At 53.5% G+C, this 13,632-nt stretch overlaps 1 protein-coding gene across 1 annotated transcript; it reads left to right on the top strand.

The window, feature by feature from the left end:
- Positions 1 to 887: 887 nt before the first annotated feature.
- CMQ_7919 (GPI inositol-deacylase) lies at positions 888 to 13,420 on the top strand (the record flags this gene model as incomplete). The annotated part of the gene is made up of 12 exons (XM_014313559.1): positions 888 to 1,286; positions 1,361 to 1,970; positions 2,223 to 2,553; positions 2,644 to 3,024; positions 3,316 to 5,704; positions 6,173 to 6,370; positions 6,442 to 6,519; positions 7,201 to 7,255; positions 7,667 to 7,849; positions 8,317 to 8,342; positions 8,687 to 12,138; positions 12,190 to 13,420. 12 exons carry the CDS (start codon positions 888 to 890, stop codon positions 13,418 to 13,420), a joined length of 9,333 nt encoding a protein of 3,110 aa, XP_014169034.1.
- Positions 13,421 to 13,632: the final 212 nt, after the last annotated feature.

Here is a 13,632-nt window from a genome sequence, read left to right as displayed (position 1 = left end):
CCATTAAAGTGAAGTAACGCTCGAAAAGACTGACAGTTTGCCCTAAGTGTAAGACCCACAAAATGGCGAATTTCAATGTAACCCGTGAGGATGAGACTCCCAGGATACCCACCATCCTTCCATCGTAAGACAAGTGCTCTATATTCCGTACATAACACAAGCAGGGCTTACGAATTACAGATTATGGAGTACAAGTACCCCCATTTACATCATCTTGAGATATTCATTCGTGCAGCTTGGTCTATACAAAAAAAAGGGAAAGAAAGCGATATTAAGCAAACCCCCTAAAAGCCGCGATCTCTTGTTGAGCAGATACTAATTAAAGTTGTTAAGATAAAAATGGCATAGCAGTATCTTGTAACCAGACACTTAAGCTGCTAACTTCCTAAAGTGTACCGGACAGAAAAGAGATTCGTAGTGCAACGATAGTGGCGCAGTGCATGCAGCAGCGGTTATCGCTACTTATCCTTCTGGTTTTATTGGGCTTCATGCTTGTTATGTACATACCCGTCTTAGGATGCCTTGTCGTCCGTCTTAATTGTGGGTATAGGTGACCAGAAACAGGCCTAAGCGGAACCTTAGGTTCTTGTATTAGGTGCATTTGTCAATCAAGTCCTACTTAAGCTGGACACGCAGCCTAGATTGAACGCTGGCGGCTAAAAGTCGCTTCTAGCTTGTATTGCAATGTTTTAAGTTTCTAGGCTGTTTCTTCCTTTGGCGATCTGGCTAAGAATTGGAAAACACAATCGTATTGTCATCTTACAGGCTCTTGATAGCTACAGCAACTGTTCTCTGATCGGGATTTTCTGATTGCACATGATCGGTGCTACTCTCAATCTAGGTTTATTCTTCTACAGGTTGCGGGCAGGTGCGACCAGGCTCATACGATGGGCGAAACCGCCGAGCCTAAGCATTCTAGGCCATCCTCATCCAAGCGGTCTTATTTGTCGCGCAAGTTCGCCCGACAAGTGCAGGATGCTGCAGATGGCAGCAAAGGACCTTTGGGCCTCCACTGTGTTTATTCTCCTAAGGACGCTATTGTCGACCTCATTTTCGTCCATGGTCTGAACGGTGGTTCTTACAGTACATGGAGAAATGGAAGCCATCAAGAAAACTTTTGGCCACAGAAATGGCTGCCGCAAGATGAAGCGTTCAGCGATGTCCGTATTCATACGTTTGGATACGCATCTTCCTGGGGCACTGAGTCAGTCCTCAACATACACGACTTTGCTATGTCGCTTCTTGCAGCAATCGAGGACTCTCCTGAAATGGGCTATGATTCACAGGTGCGCTCCCAAATAAGACGAGAGTCGCCTTATAGACATGATCACTAGTCTCATCTTAAGTACGGTCTCGATAGGCTCCAACGCGCTTTATTTTTATAGCCCACAGCATGGGTGGACTCGTTGTGAAGGAAGCATTTATCATAGGCCATCGCGACCCTCAGTTCAAGCACATCGTCGACCGGGTCAGCACGATTCTCTTCCTTGCCACACCACACAGAGGCGCCTCCCTGGCACAGACGCTGGCCCGTTTGGGGACCATCTTACCCGGGCAACGGCCGTTTGTTGGCAGTTTAGTGCCCCGGTCAGAGAGGCTTCAGTTCATCAATGAGGAGTTTCCAAGGCTCTGCGGCGATTTAAAGCTAGTGTCATTCTTCGAAACGAGACCTATGAACTTTATAACGAATCTCATCGTGGACAAAGAAAGCGCAGTGATGAATGTCCCGAACGAGCGCAGAACTCCTCTCAACGCAAACCATCGCAACGTTGCCAAGTACACTTCTACCAATGACCCAACTTACATCACCGTGCGCAATACATTGGCGAAATTAGTCTCCCCCCATCGCAATCCAACACGGGGATGGAAGAATGGCTTGAATCAGGAAGACACACGTGTTTTGAGCACGCTCCTGAGCCTTACGGGAGAGCCTGACGATATCATCATGCAGGACCAGCAGAGGCTTCCTGGTACATGCCGATGGCTGTCTGGCATCGAGGCTTACAGATCTTAGAGAGAAGCTCGGAACTCAACCTCTTTGTGGATTTGCGGCCGTCCTGGAGCTGGAAAGAGCTTTCTTTCTGGTCATACTGTCAAAGAGCTTCGCGATCAAGGTGCCGACACCTGCTTCTTTTTCTTCCAGTCTGCCGACGCCGCAAAGGCAACAGCTAATGCATGTCTGCGATCCCTTGCGTGGCAAATGGCTGCGATGCATCCTCAAGTGTATGCTAGCATCAAGAATGTGGCGGCAGGGTTGGATGATGACCGCATAGACACGGTGAATCCTAATCCTGTTTGGAGAAGACTGTACCTCTCTGGTATTCTACAGGCCAGGATTAACAAGCCGCAATTCTGGGTCATAGATGCTATGGACGAGTGCAAAGAGAGTATTGATATGATGAGCTTCCTGTCTCGTATCCAAGAGTACTGGCCGGTTTCAGTCCTCATAACATGCCGCGACCCAGTCGACAGGCACCGAGGAAATATGATAACGTTGCCCGACATCGAGTCTTACACCATCGAGGACAAGGACAACGAGCAGGATATAGCTATGTTTGTCGAATCACAATTACACAGACTTCCCGAATTTCACACAGTGGAATGGCCTAGTCAATCAGACATGGCCTCCCACATTATCGACAGATCCGGAGGCTGTTTTCTTTGGGCGTCCCTGATATGTTCGAGTTTGCAAAAGGTGGCTAGCGAAAAAGAGGCGAAAGCGGTTATGGAGAGTGTACCATCCGATATGGATGCACTCTACAGCAGAATCTTCAACGACATGTCCGCCAGCTCGCTCGGAAAGGATTGCGCAAGAGCCGTTATTATTTGGACTGCTTATGCACTCCGACCATTGACAACGACCGAAATGAAGGAACCCATCGAAATAGATCTTCAAGGTTCCATTATTCTTGTCGCCGATACCATAAAACGGAGTTGTGGACAGATCGTATATGTGGATTCGCAAGAAAAAGTGCGCTTCGTCCACTCCACAGTCAAGGAGTACATCACTGCCGAAACGACCAGGTCAGAGTTCGCAGTGACAAAGACCGAAGGCCATCGACATTTGGCCTTGGTGTGCCTAGAATATCTCATAGGCAAAAGCAAGGTTGCACCCAGAGCCAGAAGGTTCAGCTCAAATCAACAAGCTGACGGAGAAGGAACAAGCAGGCGTCAGCCCTTTATTTCTTCTACAGGCTCGAATCATCTTTCATACGCCTTCAAAGAATATGCAAACACGTTTCTATTCTCGCATCTAAACCATGTGCACTCGAATGACGATGAGGTTTTGGCTAAGCTTGTACAATTTCTTAGCAGCCATAGTGTCCTTCACTGGATTGAGTTTTCTGCGGAACATGGAAACCTGCGAACAGTCTATCAAGCAGGGAAAACCATCATTTCAATGATGGCTCGGCGGGCACAGCAGCCGCCGCCAACAAGTTTGGCAAGCCGCCCATTTTCCATGCTGGAGAAATGGGGGGACGATCTGGTACATCTAGCCACCAGATTTGCGCGCCGACTAAAAGACAACCCCCAGGCCATTCACCATTTGATACCTCCATTTTGCCCCCCAAGCTCCGTCATTCGACAGCAGTTCGCAAAATTGAACCGCGTCAGTGTCCATGGCATTTCTGCTCGAGAATGGGACGACTGCCTCACTACAATTACGTACGATCCGGGTGCGAAGCCGAATGCTATTGCGGCTGGGTCGGGGCTGTTTGCCGTTGGGATGATGACACCGGCCGGAAAGGTCATAGTGTATGATGAAGTCATATTCCAAGAGGTCCACGTTTTGATGCACGGCGAACCGGTGTTTCGTCTAGCACTTTCGAAGAACGGGGATTTGCTTGTCTCAGCTGGATCGAGATCCGTTCGAATCTGGGCTTTGAAGGACGGAAAACCACTGCAGCACATCCACATATCGTCCCTCTGCCTTGCACTTGGGTTTGCCGAAGACGACAGTATTTTGTGGGTGGCGACCAAACAAAATCAAATTTACGAATGGGATGTGACAAAAGGGTGTCTTATCGATGTGAGCACTTGGACCAAGGATCTTAAGGATTCGATGCAGTCTCGGACACCGACCATGACATCCTTTCTGTTCCCCAAGAACGTCTTATGCGTGATCTACAGGGGAGAGAAGTTGCTTCTGTGGGACTTCAAACTCGGCGAAATCTACGACATATATGGGAAGGAATCAGCAGTTTCTCTGAGCGAGGACAGAGCGATAGATGCTCGTGCAATATCATTGAGCTATACCGATACCAATGGCAGCCGAATCGCCGTAACATACACAGATGGCGATTTAGTGTTGCACGACATGGATGAGGGCAAGCCAACCCGTGTGGCCAGAAGAATGAACGCCATGGCACTAGCCTCGTCTCCTGATGGCCGAACGCTGGCAGGGGTAGACTCCGAAGGAAACTTTACTCTGTTTGAACTGGAAACGCTGCAGGTCCTTTATCGAGTGCGGTTCACCACCCAGATGCTGCCAAAGTGCATGACGTTTTCAGCCGACAGCGAGAGATTCATCGAGATCAGTGGAAATCAGTGCCGAGTGTGGGAGCCCATCGTGCTGCTCCGGCCAGATGCTTCTGAAATTAACAGTGACACGCTCTCTGTTTCCAGTGGGCCTCAAGAAATTGAGTTCCAGCCGAATTTTGGAGTGAGTATCACCGCCATGGTCTGCTGTAGGAGTGCAAGTGTGGTATTTTGCGCGATGGAAGACGGATCGGTACATGTTTACGATATCAGCGTGGAGCCGAGGGGTGAGAAGTTGTTCACACAGACGACGGCGTGCACAATCCATCTTCTCTACCTGGACGAGATGGACGAAGGGTCGCCCATGATTCTTGCTAGCGGCGACGAGTCTGGGCGTACCATGGTGTGGCCAGTCAGTCGGCGAAGTCCACATAGTCAGACCGGCTGGACTGTCTCGGCTGAGCCTCTGATCGACGCCAAGGCCTCAGCTCTTGGGGTTCTGAGGCAAGTGTTGGTGTCTAGAAATCACGACATGCTCCTCACATGTACGGACCAGTATGATACTCTGTGGCCGGTGCCGAAACAGGGCGAAGGCATCTGGGTGGCCCAGGAGATGGGTGTCAGCAGCCATCCAAGCTGGCTGCAACACCCTTTGAAGCCAGAGCTTCTCATCTGTGTTTCTGCATCGCAATTGAGAGTCTGCCGCTGGTCGGACCTTAGTGTCGTTCGTTCAATCGACATCACCCTCAATGGAACGTTTCATCAGCTGGCACCTCTTCATCATCAAAAGTATTTTGCTACAGTCTCGGAATGCAAATCGCCTTCCTCTACAAGCCAGACCAAGCGGCCGTGTTTCATACAATTGTGGGATTTCAACGGACTTGAGGGCTCTGTCAACCGGATGGAGCCTGTCTGTGAAATTGACGGCACTGGAACGAATGCAGACTTTGTCATCGGTGCTTTTGAATCCCGAATGGTCCTCAGTTCCGACGATTACTGGATCTCATCGGTGAAGCTTGGGATTTCGATGGCTGATTTGCCCTGTACAAGGCATTTCTTCGTGCCAGATGACTGGGCCAATGCCTACTTCAAGCTCGTCATGGGTATTGGCTCAAACGGCGAGATCCTTGTTGCAAAGCAGTCAGAGTTGATCGTGATCAAGGGCGGCTTGAAAACGACTGAGCAAGGAAAGGCCTTCTTCCCGCCCCGAGGCAACAACATGGAAGTCCTGCACACTAGAGGAAAGTCACTTGGAGCAGCTATGAACCTGCTAAGTTAAGGCTCGCTGAGTCCTCCTGTGCGAAATGTTTGGCGCGAGAAAAAACGGGCTGAGATCTACGGATGAGCTTGGCGTACTATGTATCCAGTTTTTGGCATAATCTTGGGATGATGGAGAGGTGGTTTTTTCAGGCTAGGAAGAGAAGGTTGATACAGAGAACAGAAACCGACAGAGCTTAGATGACGATATCATTGCTGACAAAGCGGTTTAAGCCGGACGACTGAACAGACTGACAAGTAGACCAGCCAGATAATCAGAAAAGACTACGCTCTGTGGCACTTCTTGATATGTAAGATACGTCATTTAACACTTATACGCTCCAGCCGCAAAGTTAGTGTATTGCGTGACAGCGGAGAGCTGCATGGCGGATATCCCCATCCATAACGAACACGCAGAGCTGCGGTACGCCGACAGAAATGGTGTCTCATGTCTGAGGCTGGAGAGTGGCACAAGGCGTTTCTGCCGGACATCGGCATGTTTCGGACAAGCCTTGTAGAGATTGACACGGGACACGATCATACGACGTATCTCGCATCTTTTGGCTTCTGCCTGCACTCTGCTCAGAGCAGCCTTTCATCTCTTTGGGCCAATTTCCGGAGCAGCCGCCGATCGGTGGACTTGCCTTGGGCTCGTCTTGGCTGTCAAGCCACCAGTCCTTTCAGATGCCTCTGCAAACCTGCCAGACTCAGGCCGAGACGTCTTGCCAGCACACCGTCGCCGACTGGCCGGCGATGTGTCTGTGCGTGCCAGCGCAAATGGCGGTCTGTGGCGGAAACGGAACCAACAAAGAAAACACGATCAACAGCCGAAAGCCTCCACGTGGGAGGATGTTGCATCCAACCGCAAATTTGCTCGTACTTACTTTCGACATCCTGCCAGCACTACATAGTATGGTAGTAGCAGGTACAAATATTACAGAGTACATATCTCCTTCAGGGGCAGATCCGAGATCGATCCAGCTGGCAGCAAACGCTTTGATGAAGTGTGGAGGCGCCCGGCTTCTTCACATCTGTTGGGGAAATCAGGGAGGCCTTCCTATCGGTCTTTTTGCTTCCCAGGCTAACCCGTCGACCAGGGTGAAATTAGGCGCACTCACCCTTCTCTCCTCCATACGGAGTACATAGTAATACGTAGAGTAAATTAGCCTTATTAACCTAGCAAAGGGGAATCGTGCAGACAAACTCGGCCAATTTAACAGTACGGAGTAAGATAAATTCCATCCGTCGGCTGCTGGCCAGGAGCAAGTCGAAAAAAGGAAGCAGAGGGGTAGAAAAGCACGACGAGGCATGTGGGAGCAATACAGAGTACGAAACAACGCAATACCAGCGCAGAACGGACACATTTCAAGCAGCCCGGCCTACATAACTCAGGCCGTCTTTGTCATCAAGTATGACATCTACACGTTATAGCGCCGGCGCTGGCTAACGCCTAACAAGCCCTAGCTGAGCGCCCAGCGTCACATCCCAGGGCACGCTAGTCCAGTGAGCCGTGTCCGATGTAAGATTCATAGGAGTATATACTCGTAAGATGCACGCAGTAAAGCTATTCGCTGTGACCCAGGAGGTTACATTGCTTCTATTACCCCGTAACGTCCAGCTGGCCCGGGATCGCTACGGAATATAGTGTGCATGCCCGTTTCTCTCTTCCTTCTATGGAGCATCCGGCCGCGGTGTCTTGCGCCATTCGCCCTCGTATTTCACATTGCATGTACTTCGTAGCCTCGATGGCCAATTCTCCATGGGCTCTGCCACAAACCGGTTCTGCCCCTTACTACTCTCATAGCTAAGATTTATTATTGCCGCCCCCCTTTGCACGGCATATCCCACTTTGCTGCAAAACGCTAGCTCGATCGTCCCTACCCATTTTGCAGGCGCCGCACCACCGCTAACTGTTCACGCTCTAGGATAGGGCCTTCTCTCTTCGGCCAAACTGCCGCCGTCGCCTGTCTCCTCTCCCCCTCATCATCACCATCGCCGGCTTCTCTCGTTTTCTTCTCCTCTCGCACCACCGTCTCCGGCCTCTCCCGCGCTCGCTCGCTCGCTTCCGACCTGCCGCCTCTCTCGTTTTCTTGGTTCATTGTGCCCTTTAAACGTCCCCGAAGTGTCTGCTCCGTACGGAGTGCTCCCTACCCATCTTTTCTACCCCCCCCTGGGCGTTTCACAGGTCAGTCGGTTATACCAAGAGCGATAATATGCAGCCTGCTCTACCCTCAACCACATACACGGAACAATCTACCTCTGCCAAGGCGGGTGACATTCGACCAAATGCTTCCATAGACCCGTGTTTCACGGGCCTCTGCACTCTGTCATTAATATTGAAGAGGGGCCGCGGTGGAAACATGATATTAACAGCCGATCATGACAGGGCCGCCCATCCATCATCATCCATAAACGAGAGGTCAACCGGCAGGGTTACTTCGTCCCGTTCCAACAGCACAGCCGAACAGCGGCTCTGCCTTGCTGCGTCACTGTGCTTCTTGACCCTTCCCTTCGCCGAGTGCTCCGCGCCTAATCAGTAATTCATTGCTTGCACACCGCCCGAACATTCTCTGCCGGCAGAGACGCACAACGAAACGCTGCTTCGGGTCCGTTCATATTATCGAGCGGCATGCAGTGAGACTGGAGCCGGGGCGGAGCTTTTTTCTTTCTCTTCTAATATCCCCTCGTACTTTCTTATCTCGTTCGGCCATTGCTGCCTTGTTCATTCTCCCGTTTTGCCTCTTGCCCTTCTTCGTTTCCGATATTTCCTGTCTCTTTTCAGCCCTTTTGTCCCGGCCCCGAGCTTGCCCTCGTCCGGCAAGCTCAGCTTGCCCGCACTTGCACTTGCATCTGCATCGACTTCGCTGTTGGCTGTTGGCCATTGGCTGCGTTGCATTAACTCCCACGCTCAGACACCACGCCCTGAGTATTACGCCCCAACCAATTCTAGCCTCCGCAACAGGAGCCTGAATTGCATTGCAGCAAGACGCCAGGGCCCTTGTCCACGACCCGTTATTTCATACCCGGCCATGAGATGAGCGGTTCCACGCGGTCGATGGCTCCGGCCGTCGAATCATCACATTCCACACACTTCCCCCGGTCTCACTCGACGCCCAACCTTCTACTTCTAGGCTCTCCGGCCAAACAACCACTCCCCCACCACACATCAGGCTCTACAGCCACAACGTCAGCACCAGTACCTAGCTCACCACTCTCCTCTTCAACCTACGCCAACTTTCCCGACAAGGGCTTACCCAGCCTGCCCGCTTTTGACGTGCCCTCGTTTGACTTCGGTTTGGATTTTAACACTGAACTTGGGGCTTCGCTGCGCGGAGACCAGAACAAGGCGATACCGGACAATCCGACCGCAGTCGATGCTGCACGCAAAGTTTGGCAAGATTTTCTCATCAAGGATGATATAGACGGTGCAACCGAGACAGACCGAGCTACAATTGCTTGTGCAAGTGTTTTGAACAGCGACCGGTCATCCGGCGACATCTACGCAAGCACTGCCGGCGCTCGTGTCAGTGCTACCGCAACCATTCCCAGTCGCACTAGAGAAGCCTTGCCCTCGATCACCAAGACGGGCAAACCTACGCGGGCTGTCGAAGCAGAAGCTCGTCGGAAACGAAGCCTGATTGACAGGCCAAGATCTTGGATTCACAGCTCGAGGTCTACGCCAAATTTGCGGAACTCTCTGGAAAACGACCAAGGATTCCGACAAGCCGCAGTGGCTGTGCCGGTGGCGGCGGCTAGAGGGACTGACAGATATGTTGGTGCTGTTGATGCTGCTGCCTTGTCCACACTAGACAAAGCGGTCACGACAGGCGAACCGATGGGCGAGCGGTCGCGAACTATGTCCTCATCGTTTGCCGACTTCGCAAGGCGCCCGTGGATTTCGCGATCGCCCTCGCCCTCGCCACCAACCAAATCAACGCCCACGCAGAAAAAGACACCGGCAAAAAAGGCCGACGACGGCGACGATTCCAACGGTTTCCGTGGAAAGCTGTCGCTCAAACGCCTGGTGCCGACAGTAGCTGTGGTGGAGAATATTAGCGAAAAAGGGAGCGCAAAGCCGGCAGGTTCGAGTGAGAGCCCCAATAAAAGAAGGGGAAGTGGGAGCGGAGCTGGAAGCAGTAGTGGTAGCGACGCGTCCGATGCCACAATTGGCCCAGCCGATGCGACGGCAGGCGCCAATGGTGGTATCGTGACCACCGCATCTTCACACAGGCCCTTTAGTCGGGCTAGCGAGTACTTGACCCGCATGAGACAGCGCCCGCAAAGCATGTTTGTCAGATCAGACGTCGGCAGCCCGGGATTTACTGCCAGCATCAACAACGACCGAGATGAGGAGGACGGCGACGTCGGCACAGACAGAGGTCCGCCGCTGATCAATTTGCCGCTGGATTTTCTTGCTGATGGCAGCGCGACGGCTCCAGGCCGCAGCTCTATGCAGACAGCAGAATCGTCTGGCAGCAGCACCCACGGCAGCAGCGCAAACGACAGCGCCGTGCTTCCAGCCTCCGAGGCCGAGTCACTGACAACTGCCGATACCAGCCGGCACACAAGTCCCATGGCGCAGCAGCCAGCGTCGCGCGATCCTCTTTGGATGGCATTTAAAGACCTGGAGGCCGCATTCTTCAAATTTCTCTCCAAACCGAGCACGGCACAGCGCATGGGCCTAGTGCGGACGGCGCTTACCCCTTTCTTGCGCCGCTATGCTCTTGACAGCTCCAACAAAGATCTGAACTTGCTCTCGCCTGAGGATGTCGAACGCCGCACCTCTATCCTCAACCGGTGGTGGACAGCCTTGTTGGAAATGCTGGACAGTCCAAGGCAGTGGGATGGAGGCAACAACCGACAGACGGGCAACCAAACCCACTCACAATCGAGTAGCGGTGCTGTGCACTTTCCTACGACAACTACGACTGTCACCAGCAGTATCTACCCCCTGTCGGGTGTCGACCGGCCTGCGGTGTTGGATGCCGTGTCTATGATAATGCTGCGGCCGGAATGGCGGCTGCTCACCACTGTCTTTCAGCCGCTGGCTGATCGGCCGCCCAGCGATCCCGTGCGTGCCCGTGCTAACACGGACGACATGCCACCAACCGAGGATGGGAGCTTCTTGGTCGAGGAGTCGGCGGAGCACAACATCCGCACGACGTTTATCAACAACCTGATGGCACAGCTAGCGTTCGTCGTGGAGAGAATGTCCATGCGCCAAGTGCCACATTCCATTGTCAATTTCAGCGGCCGGGCCTGTGCCTACGCCTTCTTCTTTGTGCCTGGCGTGGCCGATATACTGGTACGCCTTTGGGGGCTTGACAGACGTATTGACCTTGTCCGGCGCTCTGCCGATGCTTTCGGCCTACCACGCCGCAGCCGTGGCGAAAGTGAGGATCTGATCGCGCTGTTCCCGCCCTGTCTCGGGCCTCTCGGGTGGCAGTCTGTGAGTGCTATCCACACAAGACTGCGCCGGCCACCTAAGATGAACCTGCTGCTCTCAACGTCTGCTACCTGCAGCCGCATCCCGTGGTTTGCGCCTCACTGGCTCGCACGCTGGCGTGGTGTCGATACCGACCTGTTCTTCATCTTCAGCAAGTACTACTACATTCTTGCAGACGACTTCATGCCCGCGGTGCTTCATCTGCCGCTCGTCGAACAAGCCCGAGCCCCAGCCTATGTCCTCCTGCACGCCCAGCTGCTCCACATTCTCGACAACACCATTCATCGCCAGGCTGCAGTCGAGGCAGCTATAATGATGGCCGCCCCGCCCCTAGTGGATGGTGCATCGGCTGGCTCGGCATCCGGGACCGCCGATGCATTCGCCCCCCCCTTCCTCGTGCAACCCACACATAATCTGCTGCGGGATATGGGCGAGAATCGAGTCATAGCACTGCTAAATGACCTGCTGAGCACGGGCGAGTCGCTGGCAGGCGCTCGCAACACATATTCGCAGTCTCTCATGACGCTTCTCAAAGCTGCTGCCGGTCGTACTTCGCAGTATGACCACAACGCATGCTATATGCTGTGCGACTTTTTGCAAGAGATTTTCCAGGTGTTCGACGGCTACTATGGATACAGCAATGACGACGGCGGTGCCATTACGCCACCGCCTGTCGACCTCGTCGACTGGGCGTTCTGGCAAGACGTGTGCAAGATGATGCTAAACTCGAACAACACGATGTCAGAAATCCGAGTGCTATCCTTTCTTTATACCGTTTGGGACATCATCACCACCGACGACGGGCGAAGGGAGGAGTTGTGCTTAGGATGGCTGCTCACCGAGGATGTGTTCAGCAAGTTTTTCAACAACTGGTCTCCCATGGTTCGAGCGTATTACATGCGTCTGCTGTGTTGGCGCATCTGCCGGGATTCGGGGAGCTCGAATGAGCTGGATATGTAAGACCCGTCCACCCTGCTCTATGTGGAGGTCCATGCTAACAAGACCAGAAAAATCTATCTGCTTGTTTCTCAACGGCTGAAGACGGTTTGGTCACACTACTTGTGGCTCAAGCAAAAGGCCGAGAAGGAGGCGACGCTCCCACCATCTACGGCGCCTGCGTTGCCACAACCGGGCAGACGTTTTATGATCGTTCGAACCGAGGTCAACGGCCCACAACTTGGCCTGATGGTTAACGGCAGTCGTGGCCAAGGCCGCGGGAGCACGAGCGCGGCAGCTATCGGATTCGACACGTTAGCAAGTCCATACAGCGGCTTCGACGGCATAATTGAGATTCGTGACGGGACGTCGGGCTCGAGGCCGAATTCGTCTGCGTCGGACGACAAGAAAGGCGACGGAAGCTCGACAAAGAAAAAGTGGTCTCTTCTGGGCAAAGTGCTGAACCTAGCAAGCGGAAGGTCAGATACTACCGAGGAGCAGCCGGACAAACCACGGCGGGAACGGTCGTTTGCAGGAACGATGTCTCTTCTTCCGCCGTCCAAATCAGGGCGGCTTGGTTCTGCATCGTCGGACTCAGGGTCGTCGACGGGGTCGGCACCGGTGTTCGACAGCGCGCAATTTGTGTTCAAATTTATGCTACACAACATCCCGTGGCAGGGCCAGAGTGGCGGGCCGATGGGGTCTCCGGGGGCGGTAATACTACCGCCGGTGTATCGGGACCGAGTGCTTACGCGTCCTCGTCTTCCGGCACCGGCACAGGTCCGGGTCAGCTCTCGGCTCGCTCTTGCGGGCAGACTGTCTGGAAGCGTGCCGCCGGTTCCGGCTGGCTCGCCGCCCATGACACGGCAGATCTCTGAGGCTGTGACTGGCGGGCTCGTGAACGAAGCCAAGAATGCCAATCCGACAGCGTCGATTCCAAGTGACGACAGCTCCAGCGGCGGGACTCGGCCGCGTGGCGACAGCTGGGTATCGACGAGTTCTAGGGCGAGCTCGCCGGCGGCCAGCGGAGGTGAACTGGATGCGTACTCGCGCAGCAACTCGCTGGAAGAGGAGTTTGACCGAGACCGGGAGCGGGAGCGGGCAGTGGTGCAGCCGGCGGAGCCGATTGGATGCACGACACTGCTGCGAGCCAAGTATAGTGGGAAAGCTTTGGCGGAGTGGAGTCTTGTAGTGAACGAGTGCAACTCGTTTGTCGACCGACGGCGGGACGAAGGCGTGTCTGCGCTGAAGGACGTCGAGGTTCCTTGTCTCGGAATTGAGGGGCTGCGGCGGCTGAATTGATCAAGGCTGTCGTACGTTTACAGGAGCGACTCTTGGGATTTCCTTTGTTTATTCTCTTCTCCAGCCGGCTTCGCAATTCAGAGCGCCACGGGCGTGTTTGGATCTCCAAGGACACAAGGCGAACGTGGCGTTTCTCTGGACCGAGTTGCTTATCCGTCCTATTGGCATAATCTTTCGTCGAGTATCAGCCTCACATCATATACTGGCGTTTC

This window comes from Grosmannia clavigera (assembly GCF_000143105.1).
Source record: "Grosmannia clavigera kw1407 unplaced genomic scaffold GCSC_82, whole genome shotgun sequence".
In the NCBI taxonomy this organism is placed as follows: Eukaryota; Fungi; Ascomycota; class Sordariomycetes; order Ophiostomatales; family Ophiostomataceae; genus Leptographium; species Leptographium clavigerum.
This window is presented reverse-complemented; position numbering and strand designations above follow the sequence as displayed.